Source organism: Lemur catta, chromosome 3 (assembly GCF_020740605.2).
Source record: "Lemur catta isolate mLemCat1 chromosome 3, mLemCat1.pri, whole genome shotgun sequence".
Taxonomy (NCBI): Eukaryota; Metazoa; Chordata; class Mammalia; order Primates; family Lemuridae; genus Lemur; species Lemur catta.
In genome coordinates, this window is record NC_059130.1 from 120,770,609 (window position 1) to 120,793,797 (window position 23,189).

The window sequence follows — 23,189 nt, forward strand, 5'->3', positions numbered from 1 at the left end:
GCTCAGGCCACTTGGATGACATCTGTCCCTGAAAACAGTCCTTGTGGCCAACAGGAGGGAGCATGCTGTCCCCATCCCCGCCTGAAACATGTGGGCTGAGAGCCGGAGGGCAAAGCGCAGCGGCTGCCCCTCACGGATCCCTAAGGAAGGGGCGTTCCAGGTCAGGCTTGGCACCCTCCCCCAGTGCTAGTGAAATGCCAACCTGATCGCACCTCAACATCGCAAATACATGCCACGCCTCCTCTTTCAACTTACCTTTGATGCTTTGAGCCTTGGATGCTGCATTAATGTTTATGTTGCCACCAAGACTCTCTGCTTGCGTTTGCCTGGGATGTGTCTATCTGTTCATCCCTGTTTTTAACCTCTGTGTGTCTTGTTTCAGAGAGGCCCAGTCTGAGAGTCTCTGCCCTTGAATAGCAGAGTTTAATCCATTCGTATTTGTTATAATTGATGTTTATTCTTCTGCATTTTATTTTAAGCTTTGTTTCTTATGTTCTTGCCATTTTTAAAAATGTTCTAGTCTTTTGCTGTATTAATTAACTTTGCTTAGTTTTTATATACACAATTTAGGAGTTTTATATTCTATTTTCATTTTATTAATAGTGCCCACAGACCCCCTGAGGCCCTTGTAGGTGCTCAGAAGTTCCAGGCGTGGCTGGCTCCTTCTTCCTGTGGTGGAAAATTGGGGTCCACAGGCTGATCCATTGCACCCAGGCTCTCAGAGGTCCCAGGCCAGGCCCTCGCAGACACAGCCCCTCTTTCCCCACAGAACACGGTCCCTGAACTGTCCTACCTTGGCGTCCTTGCCTACATCACAGGACATTCTGCTGCGTACCTCCCCTTCTCGCACAATCCTTCCTGGGACAGCTGAACTGATATCCTTGCAAATCTCCCTCTGTGGCTCCCAGGCATTCCCAGGTTTGGATCCAGAGCCCAGTAAGGAGAAGAGGCTCAGCAGGGCGGCCACTCGCCCGCCAGGCTCAGGTGCAGGCCCCTTGGTGCAGTTCAGAAGCCCCGTAAACAACAGGTTTGGCGCAGAGGTCGTGTCCCGCGGCGGAGAAAACAGTGGCTGAGCCGACAACCTCAGACCCGCTCCCAGGCAGCCGCCTCCGATACTCCCTTTCTTCCTCCTCCAAGCCATCGTTTTAAACCCAAAAGAAAGGCACCACAGTTCAGCTACTTGCTTTATGCCGTTTAATTCACACAAAGACTAACATTCCCTGGTGATAACGTAGTGTTTCCCTACGATCCCTCACGTGGTGGTTTCATTTTCAAAGAGAAGCTTCTCAGCCATAAAGGATTTTTAATCTCTGACGGAGAACTTCTGGCAGGAGCCTTAGGAGCCCCCTCCAGTGAGGATCGGAGTGGAAGGTCACCAGCCTCGGACACCGGAGACCGGGTTCTAGATCCTGCTCCAGCATTCGGTACCCAAGGCACCTGCACCAAGTGGCTCAGGCGTTTGCACCTGGGTTCTTCATTGGTAAACGAGCATCGGACGGGTGCCCTGATGACTTCATGGGTGGGGGTACCGTGCCCTAAGGGTGAAGCGGAGGTCACCAGCTGGAGGGGCTGGAAGAGCAGCAGACACAGCACCCCCGTGGGGAGGGGGGCCGGCCTCAGGCCCCCCGTGGAGATGTGGGATCCTTTTGTTTTTCACAAGGCCAGCAGTTCCCACCCAGGATTTGGATCCGGGGTCCAGTGATGGCTGTTTGTCCCCCGGCCCTTTGCATTAAGGAAGATGAGCAAGAGCAGCCTTTTCTCACGGCCCCACTGAGAGAGCGGCCGACACTCAAGCAGCCCCCGGGGGCCGTCGGGGGCCTCTCTCAGCTTCCACGCACGGGAGCCCAGGCCACTGTCGGGTCGGGGTGGGGAGCTCTGGCACAGAGGCCAATGGGGCATTTGATCCATGTTTGGAAAACACTGGGGTCCCCAAACCCCAAAACCCAGCCCAGGGGCCTGCCTTCGTGGAGCTGAAGTTGCCGGCTGCACCTCAAAAAATGCACCTCCCGTCTGTTCCATAGGCCAGTTCTGGGGGCCCGAGTGGTGGGTTAGAGAGTTGGGGGTGCCCAGGACCCGGAGCTGAGTTCTGTCACCCCCCTGGGAGGGCGTGTCAGGACAGGCCCTCTGGTCCCTGCGTCCTATGGGTGACTGGAGACAGTAAAGCCTGACCTGAGATTCCGATGGAATAAAAGGTGTGCTGTGGCTTAGTTGGGGGTCGTGTGTTTGTGAGGTCAAGGCTGGCGGGGAGTTTCTGTGGATGTCAAGGGCAGGAGGTACGACCAGGTCCAGCAGTCACCAGCAGGCCAGCGTCTGCCACCTCCATGCCGCCTCCCACTCTGAGGCCAGGAGGTTCTCTGCTTCTCTGCAGCCCTTGTCCCTGGCAGGGCTGAGTGTCCGCTCCCCAACATGTCCTTGTGTGAGGATCAAGGTTGCCAGGAGCCAAGAATGGCCCCCTCTGCACAGCCTTGGCACTCAAATGTCACTTACTCAGGCCCAAGAGGGGACATCTGAGTGACCGCTGGCCCACCGTCCATTCAGCTGTGTGTGGGGGGCTCTGTTATCCAGGGGTCAAGGTGCTTAGAAATCTGCAAAGCCCCACGTGGAGGCAGCAGAGACCAACACCCAGAACGACCCCACGTGTCACTGGGACAGCCCGGGGACACACCCTCTGCTCTTTGTCCTTGATACGCCTGTAGCTTGCCTCGAGACATTATAGGTCTTCTGCACCTCAGTTTACCAATATGAAAAAAGGGGGTATGGACGACTAGACCATCCCTATGGTCCCTGGGCACAGGCCCTGCCATCCTCGCAGTGGCCACGGGAGGGCAGCACCTTCCCTCTAAGGGCCACCCCATGTGCTCGGCCCTCCCGCCTGTCTCTGGCACAACCTTCCCTGCTTTCCTTAGTTTTTTATTAGTACAAAATGGCACCAACACAGAAGGCCTTTCAGAAATTTTCAGAAAATTTCTGGCACTGGTGAGAGGAACACCCACTGCCAGCGCCACGGAGCAGCTGACGGGCTGCATCCAAGGGATGTTTTGTTTCTCAAAACTTTAAGCATCATGAACTTACAGAACCAGTAACAGGATGTTGCAATTCCAGGTCCTGCTAAGGGGTCCTCCCAGCCTCTGCCCCCACCCGCAGCAGTCGGTCAGGTGACTTTCTTCCCGCTGACAATGTGAAGCTGGTTTTGTGGCTGCTTAAGGAACAGAATTCTGTCTGCTGCCCCTGGGGTAGGAGGCCCCAGCGTGGCTGGGCCCACAGGTGCGCTGCAGCTGCCGGGAGAACGTCTTCAGAAAGCAAAGTTGACCTCAGCCATTTAGTTTAAAAACTGAATATTAGGCCGGGCGCGGTGGCCTGTAATCCTAGCACTCTGGGAGGCCGAGGCGGGAGGATTGCTTGAGCTCAGGAGTTCAAAACCAGCCTGAGCAAGAGCGAGATCCCATCTCTACTAAAAACAGAAAGAAATGATTTGGACAGCTAAAAATATATAGAAAAAATTAGCTGGGTGTGGTGGCGCATGCCTGTAGTCCCAGCTACCCGGGAGGCTGAGGCAGTAGGATCGCTTAAGCCCAGGAGTTTGAGGTTGCTGTGAGCTGGGCTGACGCCACGGCACTCACTCTAGCCCGGGCAACAGAATGAGACTCTGTCTCAAAAAAAAAAAAAGTGAACATTAGTCCAAAAGTAATAGCACTTGAAGCCTTTTTATTTGGGTTTTTGTTTTGTTTTGTCTTTAGTTACTTAACCCAATTCAGCCAAATTCCTACTCTGGGTTATTTGTAATAGTGACAGTGGGAATCCTATATTAACAGTAATAACACAGTTAAACCATAACATTTGCAGTTTCCATTCAAGTTATGAAATTGTCTATTGATGATTGGAAACTTCCATTTTCAACTTTTCAATACAATTAAAACAAACTAAACTAATATAATTGATTGTTTAAAAGTTGAAAATTTTAAATGCTGAAAAAATTCTAGATATATTTCCTTCCTTCTTTCTTTTATCATTTGATTTATTTTTTTATTATTACAGAAGCAATGTTTGTTTACTGGCATTCCATAACATAAGAAAAGTTATAATCTAACCCAGCCAGGAGAATTTATTATTTAAACCCTTGCCATGGAAGCTTCCAGATCTCTTTGTATGCACTCATGCAAGTGCTCGCATACACATGCACATTTCATGCCTGTTCCCATCTCCAAATTCTGTGTGTTTAGATATTTAGGTAACATCCAACTTTTGATACTTCAAAACTGAGCAAGTATAATTGGGTAAAATTTACTAAGAAGTTTTAAAACTTAAAAAATAGCGATTTCTTTACCCTCAAGTGCTGGACAACGAATTCCTCGGTTGCCTTCCTGGGTGCCCACCTTCCTCTTCTCTCCCAGGGAGGGACTCTCTTCCTTTCCCTTCCGCTGTCCCCAAGGGGTCTCTAGAAGGAGGTCAGGAGCAGGCCCAGGCCCTGCTGCTCCAGGGGCTCCTGGAAGGCCCTGGACAGTGACAGAGGCCGAACCGCCCAGGTGGGCTGGGGGCAGGTGGCCGGGCCTGGGTGGCTTGGGGCCAGCTCCCTGGAAAGACTCAGTTCTCTGGCTCAGACCATTCCCTCACTTCCTGCCGCCTCGCCTGCCCTGGCTGTCCCACCTCCCCCTGCTCCCGCCCTGCAGCCACGGAGCCTGGCAAGCACCTTGTACCTCTGGGCTCACCCTCCCTGACCCCCCAGGCAGGACCCCCTGAACACACCCACCTCGGTGCACTCACATGGTGGGAACAGGGACCACCTGCCTCTGCCCCCTACCTTGACCTGCAGAAGGGGGTGCCGGCCAGAGCAGGGCCTCAGGAAACTCTCCGCACAAGACGGATGCTGGGGAATAACAGCGTGCCCGGGGCTGCAGGGTGCTTCAGGCACCCAAGCTGCTTGTCCCCGCCGTTAATTCCTAAGTGCTGAAGGTAATGATTTTTCTAGACGCCTCAGCCATATTGATGGGAGCATTGCCTGGTCCTCCTCCCCGCAGAGGGAGGTGCAGAGCAGTGGAGAGAGGACTGGCGCAGCGTCCGAGACCTGCGTTCCAACCCTGGTTCTATTGCTGATGAACTCTGGGCCTCAGTTTCCCCGCTGGTAACCGGAATCTGAGTCCCCAACTCATGGTGTTGCCATGAGGCTCAAGATGAGCTGAGATCCATGGGAACTTTCAGGAACTTTTGAAGCACAACATAAATGTGGGTGACTCTTGTGAATAAAATGTCCCCAAGAGCTGGGTCCGTGCTCAGCCTGAGTCCTGCCTGGGTCATCTGGGGTTCCCCAGCCTCACCGTCTGCATTTGGAGCTGTGCTCCCACCCGGGGCCAGAGCAGAATCTCCTGGTGGCCCCAGGTGGCTGCAGTGAACACATGGCTCATTGGCCCAGGGATCCAGTGGAGGGGATTTCTGGAGGCCACCATGATTCTACCCGATGACAGTCCTTCCCTCCTATGTGACGCATTCTTTCTAGAGCCACCCTGAAGCCCCATGCCCCGATCCAGAGATGAGCCTGCCCAGATAGAATCACACAAGCAGTGGGCTCAGCTCTGGGATCACAGCGCAGGGCAAAACGGTGAAGAGGCTGCCACTGCGGTGTTACCTGAGAGAGCCAGGGTCACCCCAAGCTCATTGTCCGTCTCTGCGAACAGAAGATAGTCTGGTGGCCTCTGTGGTGACATGGGTAGAGAAGCAGGTCCATGCCCTATATTCAGTGCAGAGAACAGCACATGCAAAGGCCCTGTGGCAGGAACATGCTTGGTATGTCTGAGGAACACTATGGCCAGAGCTCAATGAGCAAAAGGGAGAATGGTAACGTGGTATCCAGAAAGTAGCCAGCGGCCACATGATGGCGCCAAAATTAAGACTTTGGCATTTGTTACAAGTGTAATGGGAAACCCCTGGAAGGTTTTAAGTAGGAAAATGATATAATTACATTCTTCTTTTAAAGGGAATAAATAGTAAGAAAGTAATAAAGAATAATGAATACCCACGTATCTGTCACCCACCTTAAAAATACGTCATTACAGACACAAAGATTGTGTTGCCTTCTGTCCCTCCTCATCATGGATGTAAGCCAATATTCTGAATTTGGTGTTAATTACTTTTACTATGTATTAAGCCACCTTAAAATTCTACATTCATATGTCACTTAACAATGGAGATATGTCCTAAGAAATGTGTCATTAGGCGATTTTGTCCTTGTGCAAACACCACAGAGGGCGCGTACACAAACCTCGATGGTACAGCCTGCCACACACCTGGGCTAGCAGGTGTGTTCTGTTGCTCCTAAGCTACACACCTGTTCAGCATGTTACTGTGCCGAGTACTGTAGGCAATTGTAGACAATGGTGAGCATTTGTGCATCTAAACATATCTAAACATAGAAAAGGTACAGTAAAAATACAGTGTTACAATCTTATGGGACCACCATTGCATATTTGGTCTGTAAGTGATAATATTATTTGCGGTTTTCTTGAGACAGGGTCTCACTCTATTGCCCAGGCAGCTCACTGTAACCTCAAACTCCCGGGCTCCTGTGATCCTCCCGCCTCAGCCTCCCTAGGAGCTGGGACTGCCGGCATGAGCCACCACTCCTGGCTAGTTTTTTTTAATTTTTGTACTTTTTGTACAGACAAGTCTTGCTTGTTGCCCAGGCTAGTTTCAAATTCCTGGCCTCAAGCCATCCTCTCACCTGGATCTCCCAAAGTGCTGGGATTATAGGCGTGAGGCACCATGCCCGGCCTGTTCAACTTTTTATAAATATTATGCTATCCATTTTTCCTGCTGCTTGGTTTTATTGCTCAACATTGTGTTGATAAATTTCTACCATGCTGATATTTCTAATTCTAGTTCATTCTCTTTATACTACATAAATGATCTGTAAAATATCGTTATTTTACATTAACCTGTTGACAAACTTTTATGTTGTTTCCTATATTTCTCAATGACAAGTAATGCTGCTGTGAAGGTTTTTGTTTGTTATGTATATAAGCAAGTCTCTCTAAAATAAATACCTAGGAGTGGAATTTCTGGGTCACAGGAGATGCACCTGTTCAACTTTACGAGGTCATTACCTAACTGCTTTTGGAGTGGTTGTACCTGGTGACGCTCCTCCCAGCACTGGGTGGAGATTGCACCACATCCTCAGGGCGCTTGGTATCATCGTGTCATCAAACTTCAAAGTTTTTGCCAGTCTGGGTTGTGAAATGGTATCTCACTGTAGTTTCGTCATTGCCTTAATTACCGCCGAGATGGAGTCTCTGTGTGAATTAATTTATTGATCATTCCTGTTTCTCCTCCTGTGAATTGTTGGTTCATCTCTTTTTATGATTTTTCTTTTGTGTTGTTAGCTGTTTTCTTACTGATTTTTAGGATTCCTTTATACGGATGCTAATTCATTCATTCAGCACATTTTGATTATGTGCCAGATACTACTACTACTGTTTTTCTTTTTTTCCTTCTTCTTCTCCTGCTCCTTCTTCCTCTTCCTCTTCATTTTTAGACACAGGTTCTTTTTTTTTTTTTTTTTCTTTGAGACAGACTCTCGCTCTGTTGCCCAGGCTAGAGTGAGCACCGTGGCGTCAGCCTAGCTCACAGTAACCGGGCTTAAGCGATCCTACTGCCTCAGCCACCCGAGTAGCTGGGACTACAGGCATGTGCCACCATGCCCAGCTAATTTTTTCCATATACTTTTAGTTGTCCGGTTAATTTATTTCTATTTTTTAGTAGAGACAGGTTCTTACTCTGTCGCCCAGGCTGTAGTGCAGTGGTGCAATCATAGCTCACTGCAGCCTCAAACTCCTGGGTTCAGGTGATCCTCCCAAGTAGCTGGGATTACAGGTGTGCACCACCATACCTGGCTAATTTTTCTATTTTTTGTAGAGATTGGGTCTCGATATGTTGCCCAGGGTGGTCTTGAACTCCCGGGCTCAAGTGATCCTCCTGTCTCTGCCTCCCAAAGTGCTGGGATTATAGGCCTGAGCCCCCACACCTGGCCCAGATACTCTTGTTAGGTACCTGGAGTTTATTGTTCTTGCGGAGCTTACTGGTTTATGGCAAATTCCACATCTTTCTATGCCTTGAATTCCCTGAAGCACAGCTTGTTTCATGTTTAGTGACATTAACACTACTCAGTGTTGCCAAAGGCTGTCAGACTGATGCATCCATTATAATATAATCCATTATATTCATAATGTAAAAATCCCATGAATCTCCCATCTAGTGGAGTTAGGAACCAATCACGATCATCACCTGGGTCCCTTATTTCACTGAGATTGCAAAATAATTCCTTCTGCACTTACCAGCTGGGATTCTTCCAAGAAGAACCTCCATCATCAACTGCAGAGGGGTGAATGGTGGCTGCCCTAAAACAATGTCCACCCAGAACCCGTGAAGGTGACCTTATTGCAAAAAAGGGTCTTTGCAGATGTAATTAAGTAACGGTTTTGAGGTGAAATTGTCCTGGATTATCGAGTAGGCCCTAAGTCCAATGACAAGCGTCCTTACAAGAGAGAAGCAGAAAGACACAGACAGAAAAGAGAAGGCCATGTGAAGACGGAAGCAGAGCCTGGAGCGATGCGGCCACAAGCCCAGGAACGCCGAGAACCAACAGACGCTGGAAGATGGAGGGAGGATCATTCCCCGGAATCTTGGAAGGGAACTTGGCCCTGCCAGCGCCCTGATTTCAGATTTCTGGTGTCCAGAACTGGGTGAAAATAAATTTCTGTTCTTTTAAGCCATGAAGTTTGTGGTCATTTGTTATGGCAGCCACAGGAAACTAATACAACCAACTATGAAATTAATCTGAAATGCATTGTGGACACGAAAAATACTTGGTTTTTTTTCCCCTCTATTTGCCAATTTACAGAAAAATAAAGGGCTGCTCTAGCAACCTCCAGGATTGACCAGTGAGTTTTCTTTCATTTTTTTTTTTTAAGGATGATTATGAGCTCATGCGTGTCTATATAGCTGGTGTTTCAATCCATTGCAGTCATTATTCTTTTCATGATATTATTCTTTTGGATGCTTAAGTTGTCCCAGGAGCCCCTTAACGATGGCCCCAGTGTTTTTTTTTTTGACATAACTCCAGGACTCTTAGATAGATTTCTTGTTTTCTGGCTTAAAAAGAAAGATAGCCCAGGTTCGTCGTATACATTCTTGCCCCAGATCTGGAACCAGCCATCTCCCAGGAGCCCTGAGTCCTGTAGTGGAAAATGGTATTTAGAGACCACAGTCTGGTTATAAGGGTGTTCATTGCTTCTAGGTGGTTGCTGCTGCTAGGTCTTTTCATTGACAGACCTAAGAAATTCATGCTTTTTAGAAAGAGAAAAGGAATTTATAAATTCATACTGATAATTCCAATTCAAATGTATGATTATCTAGCTTTTTAATTTTTATTTGGATCTCTTTTTTTAATCCTGCAAATCTTGTTACTAAGGACATTAACATAACTATGTAGGCATATACAGTAATAGAATATAGCAATTGCACACTCACATGCAGAGTTTCGAAATAATGATACCAATGTAATTACTAACAAGATTCCTGTGTGCTGTTTAAGATTTCTTGGTACATCTTGTCCTTAGGATGTACCTCACCAGGTGTGTATGGTAAAAATACTGTGTTTAAAACAACACGGAAATATCCTTCTCTGTGTGGTTTGTGCCATCAGATCAATGTACAATTATTCGATTGTTTTACTATATTTTGATGTTTCAAGTTAACTTGAGGCTTAACTTCTAGGGATTGCTTCTTCCCTTCTTTATTTAATTTTGTTTTATAATTATGTAAAACCCAAGTTTCCAAAGTCAAAACTACTAAACAAGGTGCACCCAGAAAACCCCACCTTCCAACCCCACCCTCCCCATTCTTTCCCTGGACAACTCCTTTTAGGTAACTATTTTTATTAACTTTTGGTTCCTTTTTCCCTTGTTTGTGCCTGAAACATAAATAAATACTTAAATATATTCAGATTTTCAACTTTTCTTATGCCATCTGTAAAGCTGCATGCATACATATACACTGTTCTATACCTTGCTTTTTCCACTTAAAAATATAGCCTATAGCTGGGCATGGTGGCTCATGACTGTAATCCCAGCAACTCAGGAGGCTGAGGCAGGAGGATCACTTAAAGCCAGGAGTTTGAGACCAGCCTGGGCCACATAGCAAGACCCCATCTCTAAAAATTAACAAAAATTCAATTAAAAATATATATGTAGCACCTACAGATTATTCCTTATGCAGTTCCCCATTATGTGAATTACTCTGGTTTAGTCAACCAATCCCAACTGACAGAACTTTGTGTTGTTTCCAGCATTTTGCTGTAAATAGAGCCATCATGAATGGCTTTTGGGAATAGAGTTTTGGGGTGAGAGGGCTGGGTCCCAGGATGCAGGCAAGAGTACTCCCGTTTGTTTACATTTCATTTATTTGTTTATAGCATCTCTCTCCAGACAGGAATGTAAGCTCCTTGGCCATATTGCCCACTGTTGTGTCTCCAATTCATCAGAGATGCTCTTTTCTGGTTGAAAGAATGAATCTTACGATGTCATTCCTCAGCTAAAATCCTGCAATAGCTGCCATCCCCCACAGGGTAAAATCCAAACCCTTTAGTGGCACAGAAGGTACCAGTGATGGCCTGACCTCCCCCAGGTACCACCCCTCCCCTCCTTGGTTCACGAGGCGAACCCTTTCTCAGTCTTCAAAACCCAGGCCAAGCACCAGTCCCCCCGTGGAGGTTTTAAACATCGGCGTTCTGTCCATCGTAGGGCGACTGGTTATTTCAATGTCCGTGCTGCTCTCTGGACTTGAGCTCCAGGAGCGTGAGAACCGTCTGTCCCTCACCCGTCTCTCAACCGCCTGTACTTAGCACCATGTCTGGCACATGGCAGGTGCTCACAAAGCTTGTTGAGTAAACAAAAACGAAGACTTCTGTAGTTGAGAGAAGGTGGATACAAAAGGCTTGGGTTCAAATCCTGGCCTTTTACCCACTACCTGGGGGCCTTGGGGCGAGTCTGCATCTGGGTCTCTTCTTCTGTACACTGGGGACCATGCAGCGTCATCGGGGGTGGCCGTCGGGGCTAAATAAGTCACGTGTGGAAGTGCTTTGGGTATGATAAAGAACAGTGTGGAAGAGCAAAGTGGTAACAGGGTAGATAAAGGAAGTCAGAAGCAGATGTGAGCTCAACCAGAGATGAGGAGTGTGTTACGGAGTGACAAGGGGGCAGTGAGGGTACACATAACTGACCAGTAAAAATAACGGCCACACTGCTGGGCACTTACTAATCAAGCCTCAGCACTAAAAGACAGATTATGCTCTCATCCCACATGACTCACAAGTGGCAATGAGCACTTGAACCTGGGTCTGGTGGCAACAAGGCCCAGGCACTGCTGGACTAACCAGGGGGTCTGCAGGGAGGTCCTCTCTCCTCCCTGTCTCCCGGGAGCCTGCCTTCTTCCTCATCCCTTGTCTTTTTTTGATGCACAGGGCATGGCCAGGGCTCCAGATCTCCCACTGACAAGAATCTCTTTCCTTTTTATTGATCTTGGTCCCGGAAACTCCTCCCACCTTGATCTCTGTGCCCTCAGCTGTGTGTGTCCCCTGGGGTAAGGCAGAGAAGGGATATTTGAGCAGGTACAGAGGAACAGAAAAGAGAACATTTTAAATGGCAAATTTCCAAAATCATTTTATTACATCTCAATGCTAAAGGGAGGTTGGGGCTGGTTTACAATTTATACAGATTAGGGTGATGATTTCATGGGAGGGTAAGTGGGCTCCATTGCCTTTAAATTTCTATTCCTATCGACTTCCACTGGTGATGTCTGACTCAAACCCCTTCTCGTGTATTTAGACCATCTCACTTCCGTTCATGGACGATGGTTTCCCCCGGTTTAATCCGAAATTCAGCAGGTATCTCAGAGGGGTGATGGGCAGGCAAGGTGTGGCTGCAGCATGGCCTCCTCTTCCTGTCCTAGCTCAGGCTTCAGGCTACTTAAAATGCCAGCGTCGTCTTCTCCTACCATTCTTCTCTTCAATAAATCTTCTCAAGTACGAGAGGTTGTTGTTGATCTTGCTTAGGTAAGACTGGAGCTCAGAGGCTAGAACATATTCTGTAAAAGAAGAGTTAGTCGGAAAAGGTCAAAACTTGGAGGGTCCTCGTGAAAACAGAAAATGTGGCAGAGCCAGACGCCATTCCCTGCATCATATTTAGAAGTATTTCTGATTCCTTGGAATGCCCTCCATGCTCCCATTCCACTGGCTTCAAGCACCTTCACTGTGTCTGACCTTGGGCTTGTAGCTTCCAGAATCCAAGGGGTGGTGTGTTGAAGAGGGTTGTATTCTTGGACCTGGGTTTCCCATGCAATGCTCGGTGGCCCTTACCTGAGGGTATGTAGGTGTTTTCTAATAAATAAATTGCAAGAGGTCTGTATTTGGCTATTGTCTTGTTTTTGTAACTGACCTTGGTTCCTCAGGTCATTCTTCCTTGATGGGTTAGCCATATTTGCCAAGCTAGGATGGAATTCTACAGAACTATGAGATGTGAGTCACGCAACTGGGGTGCCTGAGTCACGCAACTGGGGTGCCTGGGTCCAATCGCTCCTGCACAGAAATCTGGGCCTGCAGGAAGTTGGGGCGAGAAGACGCCCAGTCCTCTGTTCTGGCATCAGTAAAAGGAGGCCACAGTTCAGATCCTTTGGCTGGGGGCAGGGAAAGCAGCCCCCTTACTATCTACTGGGAGTTGAAGTAATGATCCTAAACAGCAAGTCTAAGGGAGGGCCACGGTGGACTTACAGGCAGATTGCGATGTGGGGCCCCAGGGCACGTGTCTAGGACATCAGATCTCCCTTGTGAGGACAAAGTGGAGCGGCCCCTAGGGAAGGAGCATTTAGGACGTGGTATATGGGAAACCACCCAGTCTGTTGGTGTAGAATTTTATTAAGGAGCATGACAAATCCAGAATGGGGAGACAGATCGGTGGGTCTAAGCTCCCTTTGGTTACCCTGCTAGCAATTGGACCTGTGCAAGAGGACATCACTTTGGAAAAAGGAATTGTTGCTTTTAATATTGTCTATAGTATAATATGGGGAAATTATAATTATAGCTGACATCAGTTTTTTCCTCTCTTAGTATGTATTGGAGGAATAAAGTGATATAAGAGGAAACAGTAAGTGAACCAGGAAGGAAATATGGGGAGAAAGTCACAAATGGGACTTTATCGGGGGTGGGAGGTATGGAAATTTAAGAGTTTTGAAAGACACATATTAAGGTAGGGTAATATTGAGTGAGCAATACTGATTGGAGACCAATTCCATTGTATCAGAGGATGTAAAAGCATCAGGAATGGTTAACAGAAATAGATAGCAAAGACAAGGGATCCAGGGAATGTGTACAGTTCACCACAACTTTACAGAGAAGCGGATAAAATAAAGATGGGAAGGTTGCAGAATATTGACATTTTTGCAAACACATAAATGTGGTGAGCCAAGAACAGAGTTGGAGCCTGACCCAGTGAATTAGAGGGTGCAGTGGAGGCCAGACTGCCCAGTCTACTTCCAGTACCCTGTGTCTGGGGCTTGAATCTTGAGCAGACACAGTAAACAATGTGTGGTCTAGTTAACCTCACCCTTAGAGAATGTGCAGGAGGAGTTAGACGTGTGTTTGCAATACAGACCAACAAAAGTGTGTGGGAAATTATTTGGGTCGGGTTTAATAAGGTTAACTTGAACCCATACTTTTATGAGACCTTCTGGATGTTGTCATCTTGATTCTCCTACTATCTCTGGCCAAGACCAGGGAGGTGATAAATCACATAGTTGTCTATCCTTATTGTCTCCTTTGCTCTATTCACTGGCATCACTGCCTGGACTGGGAAGGTGAGTCTTCACCCTCTGCCCAATATCTGTCCGGGTTGGCCATCTGGGCCTCCTGCCATTGAGATGACTCTGCTTCCCGTACTATTGCCAGAGGAGACGGGTCCACCCAGAGAAGGGAGTAAAACAGGAGTCGACAAATTGCAAAATATAAACAAGAGTTGATCTCACTCACCCTGATCAGAGGGGTACACGAAGTTGGCTTCCACTACTCTGTGGTTCAGGGGCTGGGTCCTGCGATAGTCATTCTGGATAGTCTTGTTCTCGTGATCCAACAAGGAATTTTCTAGCCTCAAAACCTGTGGACGATATGAGGTGACTTATGGAGGTGAAGAGGCACTGGGCAACTTAAAAATGTTTAGTTAACAACTGGACTACATCTTGGATTTATGTAACCCTTATTAATAAAATAAGAAGATCTCAAGTCCAGAGGAGGTTCTGGATACTATGTGCTAGGCATTAATTCAGAACATATCTACCCATTCATTCTTCCAACAAGTATCTACACACATCTCTTTTCATCTTTTCTATGAGTATTTGGTCAAAAGTAGAAAGGAGGGAAAGATGTAAACAGAAATATATCAATTGGTAGGCTCAATTTTTGTTTTTCTGAAAATGTCTATAATTTGTCTACATCCTTGGAAGGCATTTTTGCTGCATGTACAATTCTATATTGGCTATTTATTTTCTTCAGCATTTTGAAAATATGGTACCACTGCCTCTAACTTTCATTGTTGCTGTGTTGAATTAACTCTTGGTCTAATAGTACTCTTTTCATGTTAATCTGTCTTTTCTCTCTGACATATTTTTAAATATTCTGCATTTGATAGTTTCACTGAAGTATTTAGTGCAGAGCTTCATATATATATTAAAAAGATATATACATATTTTATATATACACACACACAAACACATACACACACAGAGGGAGAGGAAGAAACAGAGGAAGAGGGAGATGGGGAGGGAGAAACTGAGACATTGGGAGTCTTGAATATATGACTCAGTATCTTTCAACTCTTCCTGAAAATTATCAGTCAATATTTTGTCAAATCATGCCTCCTTCCTATTGTGTCTCTCTTCTCCTTCTAGGACTTCGGTTAGATATTTGTTAGACATTTCCACTATACTCTGTGTCCCTTTACTTCTTTTTCATATTTCCATCTCTTTTTCTCCTTGTGCCGCATTCTAGATAATTTTCTCTGCTCTGTCTTCCAATGTACTAATTCTCTCTTGAACTGTATGTAATATGTTTTTGAACCTATTCATTGGATTGGGTACAATTATATCTTTCCATTTCTATTTTCCAAATTCTATTTGGGTTTCTTTTTCCAAGTCTGGTTGTCCATTCTTACACTTTTTTCTTCTTTCCTCATATTTAAATTTCTTATTTCTTTATACATATTAAACATTCTTATATTAATTATCAGATATTTCTAATTGATCTGATATAATTATCTGAAATATTTATAGGTCTGATTTTGCTGGCTTTCACTCATAGTGTCTTTTTCCTTGTGTGTTTTGTGCTTTTTTTTTTAATTGAGCTAATTTCAGGTAACTTTATTTGTGAAAATTCTTCTAGATCTGCATTTAAGGTGCATTTTCCCAGAGATAATGTACATTTCCTTTTTTCAGGCTTCTGGGGCACTCTCAGCCTGGGTGGCAACATTTTTATGTGTGGGTGTCCTTGTGTAGGGGTCTTTTTCACCTTTTCCTCAAGCAAGGAAATGAAAAGTTTAAGAAAAAGAAATATTTGTTCCTGAGGAAGAATATCAACTCAGAAGGAAATGTCAGCTTTGCCTTGCAAGCTTAGTAACATTTGCCCGTTTATTTAATTCAACAAACCTTTATTACATACCTGAACTATGCTAGGGGACAAAAGATGACTGACATGGCTCTTCTCAAAAGGCTACAGGGAGTTTAGAATGATAACGAGCTAACCATGAAGCTGTCCTTCTTGCATAAAGCCATTTAAGAAGTTAGAATGTCAAGGACCTAGAACAGTGCCTGGAAAGAACAGCACTCAATAAATATCTGCTTCACTGGGCAACTCCTCTCCTATGACTTGAATCAGGCTCCAGTCCTTTCACTGCATTTGCTGTTGTTGGGTTCCCTCATGCCTCAGTTTGCCTATCTCTACCACAGCACTGGGAGGATCACCCGTGGCTATATAGGTGACGCACAGTAGCCCTGTGCATGGAAAAGGCCGCCGGAACCCCAGGAGTTAACATTAGCTGGGATTTGGGGAGCACTCTTCTTAACCAGGCAGTCCAAACAGAAACTTCTGCAAAGCGATGCCATGCATTACCTGGGCCTTGGAGAGCTTGACAGAATCTGCAAACACAAACCAGTGGACGTTCTCGGTACAGGGAGGAGTGGTGAGTGATCCCTGGTAGCTGTAGTAGTGCTGGAGGTCCGCCGGCAGCATGTCCCTAATGTCAAGGCTGGTCAAAGTTGTGTTTTGTCCTAACCAAGGAGACAGGAGGGAAAGGAATGCAGGGGCCGCTGCTGCCCCTGGGAGGACCGCTCAGGCCCCACCATATTTAAATGCCCTGATTTAAGCAGAAGAACACAGAAGCTGATAATTGGGAAACATTTCCTCAGTGTACGCCTTACTGGGAGGGGTTAAGAGGAGAGACTCTGGGGACAGCCACCTCAGATACCTCCTACTGGCTGAGTGGCCTTGGCTGGGTGCTCGCTCTGAGGCTGTTTCCTCGTCTGTAAAAAGGGGACAATCAAAACGATTGCTGTGAGCAGAAAGGGGAATAATGTTTATAAAGTGGCTGGTACATTGAACCAGTCCATAGGGAAGTGGCTGTAGTGTCACTGCTATCCTCATTCTCATTGTTTTCAGTGAAATGAATGACCCCTAGAGACTTCCGGGTAAGTGTCCTCAAAGACAGAACAACATTCCTTGGTTTGGGCTCCTGTAGAAGCAGGTGGGTAGAGGTTAGAAAGGCAGAACCAGAACCGAGCCAGGGGCCAGCTGAGCATCTCCTGCCACGCCCAGTGGGAAGCCAGCTCAGCCATAGCTGGGGCGTGGGGACAATGCACTTCTGTGGGTGTCTGAGGCTCCCACAACAGCCACACCCATTCCTACTCCAGAGAGTGACTTGTTTTGTTCACGTCAACCACTCTCTGAGCCCCTGAGCCCAGCATGATACTACCAAAGCAACATGGAATGGAGTTAGATTGTCTCTTAATTTTCCTGAGCACTATTGCCTTTTTTTCTTTCCTTTTCTTTACTATTTTGGTTTTTTTTTTTTTTTTTTTTTTTTTAGGGACAGGGTCTCACTCTGTCACTCAGGCTAGAGCACAGTGGCACAATCATAGCACAATGCAACCTTAAACTCCTGGGCTCAAGCGATCCTCATGCCTCAGCCTCCTGAGTACCTGTGATTACAGGTGTGTGGCACCATGCCTGGCTAATTTTTTAAAAAGTTTTTGTAGAGATGGGGTCTCGATATGTTGCCCAAGCTGGTCTCAAATTCCTAGGCTCAAACAACCCTCCTGCCTCAGCGTCCCAAAGTTCTGGAATTACAGGTGTAAGCCCATGCCCAGCAGTTCTGCACTTTTTAAAGGCAAAGACAGTTTTGATATATGCATAAATAGGCTTGTTCAACGAAGACCATAATGTCTAGCAGTACATAATCCCACAAGTAGGCAAACGATGTCTAAGTTTTATTATTATTAGAGGATTTCAAGACAGAACCTTCTAAAGGGTTCTATGGCACAGATCTGTTTTCATTACTCTAATATATTTAAGTGAAGGTCAAGAATTCCAGAATCATGGTGCGGCCACTATGAAAATAGTATGGTAGCTCCTCAGAAAATTCACATAGATCACCACACGATCCAGCAATTCCACTTCCCAGTACAGGCCCAAAAGAATTGAAAATCAGGACTTCAACAGATATTTGTACACCCATGTTCATAGCAGCATTATTTACAAAAGCCAAAAGGTGGAAACAACCCAAATGCCCACCAATGGATAAATGGATGAACAATGTGGCATATACAAACAATGGGATGTTATTCAGCCTTAGAAACCAATGTGGCCAGGTGTGATGGCTCATGCCTGTCTGTAATCCCAGTGCTTTGGGAGGCCAAGGGAAGACAATCACTTGAGGCCAGGAGTTCAAGACCAGCCTGGGCAACATAGTGAGACCCCTGACTCTACAAAAAAATTTTTTTAATTAGCTGGACATGGAGGTGCATGCCTGTAGTCCTAGCTACTTGCAAGGCTGAGGTGGGAGGATGGCTTGAGCCCAGGAGTTCAAGGTTACAGTGAGCTATGACGGGGCCACTGCACTCCAGTTTGAGTTACAGACCAAGACCTTGTCTCTAAAAATAAAAAAGGAATGAAATTCTGATACACGTGATAGCATGAATGAACCTTAAAGACATGATACTAAGTAAAATAAGCCAGACCAAAAAGGACAAATATTGTATGATTCTTCTTACATAAAGTGCCTAGAATAGTCAAATTTATAGAGATAGAAATAATGGTTACAGGGTTGGAAGGAAGGGGAAATGGGGAGTTATTGTTTATCGGGTACAGAGTTCCAGTTTAGGAAGATGAATATTCTGGTGATGTGTGGCAGATGGCTGCATAACAATGTGAATGTACCTAATGCCACTGAATTGTACCTTTAAAATAGTTTAAGTAGTAAGTTCTATGTTATATATGTATTACTACAACAAAGCAAACGAATTTCAGAACCATCTGCAAGTTTAGGTAACTGGAGACCTTCTGGGGGTCGAACATACCTAAGGCTGATATGTGGGAATTTAGGAAGAGGTCATTTGTAATTAAAGAACTTTCGGGTTGCTGAAGGTACCTTCTGGGTATTCTGTGAACATAGACCTGCTCCTGTCATGTATTTGACAAGAATTTAATGCCAGCCACGTGCCAGATGTGTTACTAGTGCCAGGGTTGCCACAATAACAAGGCAAAGTCCTTGCCCATTGCACTCTAGTAATGGGACAAGATAGTAAACATGTATATAAAATATAGGCGGTCATGAGTACTGAGCAGGAAATTAAAGCAAGGTGATGTGTCACGTTTCAGAGGTGAAAACATGGGGACAAGTTGATGGTGTGGACGTGGGGGGCAATGGAAAGAGGAATTGCCGGAGGGGGCGGGTGTTGAAGTCAGGGCCTGGGAGGCTGAAGGTGTGGCTGGAGTAGGCTGTGCAAAGTTGAGGCTTCAGAGCTAACACAGCTATAGCTCAGGGTCAAGGGTTGACCATGGCAGCGGACAATTGCTCTGACATGAACTCTGCCTTCTGGAGGCAGATGGTATATAGACACCGAGTGCCTCTATGTCCAGATGGGATGAGGAGGGGCTTCATTTTTGACATTCATCTCAGCTTGGAGCCGGGGTGGACCTCTCTCTAGTGACCAGGACTGTCCCTGCCAACTGGGGTCAGAGGTGAGAGTCACTGAAATGAGGCTATCCTTGCTTAGTGGAACTCCAGCCACCCAGAAGTTCCAATCATGGGAGTCAACAAGTAGAGTTTGTCAACAGGTTGCTCGGAGGTGTCCGCTGCCTGAGCCAACAGCAGGAGTCACTGCAACAAGTGATCTCAGGCAGGGAAGGGTGGGCTCCCTTGGCAGGGCCTGTCAGCCACCTTGTCGCCCGTGTCACCCTCCCTCTGCCCCCGCCCTACCTCACACTCATTCCCCTTCCCTTACCTGGATACCTGATGTTGGCCAGATGAGAAATGAAGCTGTTGTAATAAGTGTTTTCGGCGTAATCCTTCACCTGTAGGAAAAACACGGAGCAGTTAACGTAGTGGAGAAGAGCCCTCCCGCCGTCCTGCTCACCCAGCTGCTGGGGTCTCGCTGACCGGGCAGAGCTGAGAGTAAGGAGGAGACGGCCCACCCCCCAGCTGTGTCTGGGGGGCACAATCTGGCTGTTCTTTGCCAACAGCTTCCTGGGCTCATGTGTCTCTTCGAGGGAGGATTAATGCTAACTTAATTCAAGTAATATATACCAACTTAGCTCCAATATTACTCTGTTTCTTCCCCATCCTTTCTTCTATTTTTGTCATCTATATTACATCTACATATATTATAAACCAAAAAATATAGTGGTATAATTATCACTTTAAATAATCTTACAGGTTTTATTAAAAAAAGAAATTAAAAGGAGAAAAGACAAAAAATATATGTATATAGTTTTTCATATTTACCATTTCTGGCATTCTTCATTTCCTTTTTTTTAGAGACATGGTCTTACTCTGTCACCCGGGCTGGAGTACAGTGGCGCAATCATAGCTTACTGCAGCCTTGAACTCCTGGCCTCAAGCGATCCTCCCACCTCAACCTCCCAAGTACATGGGATTATAGACACAAGCACCACTCCCGACTCTTCATGTCCTTCTGTAGATTCGAGCTACTGTCTGGTGTCATCTCCTTTCATCCAGAAGGACTTCTTTTACTACTTCTTATAAGACAGGTCTGCTAGCAATTATCTTGGTTCTAGTTTGTCTGGTAATGTCTTTATTTCACCTTACTGTCTGAAGGGTGGTAGTTAGATACAGAATTCTTGGCTGCCAGTAATTCTACTGCCTTCTGATGACTTGAGAAATCAGCCATTAATTGTACTGTCATCTCCCTACATATGATAAATCCTTTTTCTCTTGTTGCTTTCAGCAGTTTGATTTTAATGTGTCCAGGGATTTATCAGACTTCGGAGATGTTGAGTTTTTTGGGTTGGTAACTTAATGTTTTTCATCAAATCTGAGAAATTTAGCTATTGTTTCTTCAAACATTTTTTTCTTACACTTTCCCTCTCTCCTCTCCTTCTGGGAGTCCCAGTACATACATATTGGTACGCTTGGTTTGGTCTCCATGAGTCTGTAAGGCTCTGCTCATTTTTCTTCAATCTTTTTTCTATGTTCTTCAAATTGGATAATTTCATTGCTCTATCTTCAAATGTGCTGATTCTTTCTTCTACTGCCTCACATCTGCTTTGGGCCCATGTAGTGATTTTTTCATTATGTTCACTGTACTTTTCAACTCTAGACTTTCCATTTATAGTCTCTGTTTCTCTATTGAGAGTCCCTTTTTGAGTCATTGTCATCATATTTTCCTTTAACTCTTTGAACATAGTTTCCTTTAATTCTTCAAACATATTTATGATAGTTGCTTTTAAGTCCTATCTGCCTAACCACTCTCAGTCCGTTCAGGTCAGTTTCTATTGGTTTTTCCTCCTAAATATAGATCACATTTTCCTATTTCTTTGCATGCCCCAATTTGTTGTTGAAAACTGGAAATTTTAGATAATATTTGGCATCAAATCTAGACTTTGATTTTTAAAAATTGTCCTGAAGGGTTTTGTTTGTGTATTTGTTTAGTAACTTGCTTGGGCTTAATCTGTAGGATATGTCTTCCCAGAAGTAAGCAGCAGCTGATTCTCTGCTCAGTTTTTAAGTCTTATTTTATTTTTTAGCCTGAATTCCTAGGAGCCACCTAAGGTGGACATAGCTTTGTGGTCAGTCAATGATTTGGGCACAGGTTGTGCTCCATCCCCTTGCACCTTCTGCAAGGTACAATCTGCAATCTGATGGATCTGTATATGGGTTGAGAAGCACATTCAAAGTTCACCCAGTTCTCATATTGGCTTCAGCTTTTACTGTCCATGAGGCCATGCTGGGGAATGTACAGAGTCCTTCTGTGTCTCTCACTTCTAGGATCTTGCTCATTAAATTTCTGATTGGTCTGCTACTCTCCACTCACACTAACTGGGACTGCAGCCTCAGACTACCAGAGCTGCAGGTTCTTCCTGTTTGCTTTCTGTCTTTTCTGCCAAGTTTGCTACTTTTACTGGCAGTGTTCCTGGGCATGGGCTTTCAACTTCCACCCCTAGTCAAGTCAGCCCTCTGCCCCAACAGTGAAGCTGCTGGTTTTCCTGACCAGCCCTGCCCTGATAAAACCACCTGCTGACCAAATTAGGGGTTGGGGATGGGAACAGCCCCAAGCAAGAAGTCTGTAGACACTCATTATTCTTACTCAAAATTCTAGCCATTTTTCATTAACAAATGCTGCAATTTATTGTTTGGCCTTGGTCCATTTCCAGAGCACCAAAATGATGGCTTTCATCATTTTATCCAATTTAATACTTGTTTCTTGGGGATTGGACTCCTGACTACTTCTAGCCACCTATCCCTAAGTCCCACTCTCTCGACTGTCTTAGAAGTGCAGAGGCACTGCCTTTGTCTGGTTGGACTGCAGGCTTCCCCTTGCCCTTCAGACTAGTTTGTGTCTAGTCAACCCTTCTGTGACTCCAGCTCTTTTAAGTCAGCTTGCCCAAGTTATTCAAGGTCCCCGAGGTTGATGACACAGAAGGAGCACAGGAACTGTGGGCAGGGTGGGAAGAAGGGTTGATTGCCCATCAAGTCAGTGTTTGCAAGAATTGTGAGTGCAGAAAAGGGTGAAGAAGGCTACGAAGGAAGACCCTTCATCTAGACTTCACCCCTTGTTTGGACGTCAAACTACAGCTTCAAACACAGACACACACTCGAGTTTCTGCCTACCTCAATGAAGGCTGCCAGTACAGCCAAACCATCTGGGGCATCTTGGGCGACGTCGTAGCTCTTGTACTTAGAATTGTAGTGAACAACATGAATCTGTGGAAACAAGATAGGATGAGTCCAGGGCAGTTCATAGAGACCTCAAATGCCTGAGGTTTCCTGGGAAGGAGGAAAAGAAGGAAAGATGCTGCACCTGAGGCCCCAGAATGTCCCACAAACAATTCTGACCCGTCCCCTTCATCTCTGCTCTGAGTGCCATGTGTCAAGACCAGAAACTTCTCCAGGAATGGAGAGAGCAGGAGTGGGATTCTGGGAAGAAGGCAGCTCTAGTGCATTTCCCCAAGCCCACCTCCCGCCCAGGAGACGGGCTGGCAGAGTCTGGAGGACTCATATGAGGACAAGGGATCTCCTGGGGTGCCTGGGGGGTTGGGGGAGAATGAGCATGAGCTCCCTTGCCCCAGGAAGCCACCGTAAATCTGCAGTAACCCTAAGGACGGATCCAGGCAAAAGAGGTAACCCAGAAAATCCAACACATACAAATCCTGCGGACTGTAGATTCCCTCCACGCTGTGAGTTCTCTGCAGGTGGGGACCCTGCCTGTACTCCCAGCACAAAGCTGTGATCAGTCAATAGTTGTTGAGTGAATAAAAAATAAACTTAACCTCAGGGTGAGTTAACTGTCACCACTGCACAAAGTCTTTTGGGTGCTTTAATAAGAAGAGTGACTATGGAGTTTGAAGGAAAGAGGACCCAATCAGGGTT

At 46.0% G+C, this 23,189-nt stretch overlaps 1 protein-coding gene across 1 annotated transcript in view; it reads right to left on the minus strand.

The window, feature by feature from the left end:
* Positions 1 to 1,451: 1,451 nt before the first annotated feature.
* CA6 (carbonic anhydrase 6) overlaps positions 1,452 to 23,189 on the minus strand; it is a 30,422-nt gene continuing 8,684 nt past the window's right edge. The window contains 13 exon segments of the mRNA XM_045546572.1: positions 1,452 to 1,535; positions 4,799 to 4,864; positions 5,313 to 5,377; positions 5,621 to 5,687; positions 10,975 to 11,060; positions 12,040 to 12,129; positions 12,289 to 12,365; positions 12,367 to 12,400; positions 12,480 to 12,487; positions 14,083 to 14,189; positions 16,196 to 16,353; positions 19,585 to 19,654; positions 22,431 to 22,523. Of these exon segments, the coding sequence (XP_045402528.1) occupies positions 1,452 to 1,535; positions 4,799 to 4,864; positions 5,313 to 5,377; positions 5,621 to 5,687; positions 10,975 to 11,060; positions 12,040 to 12,129; positions 12,289 to 12,365; positions 12,367 to 12,400; positions 12,480 to 12,487; positions 14,083 to 14,189; positions 16,196 to 16,353; positions 19,585 to 19,654; positions 22,431 to 22,523 (1,005 nt within the window).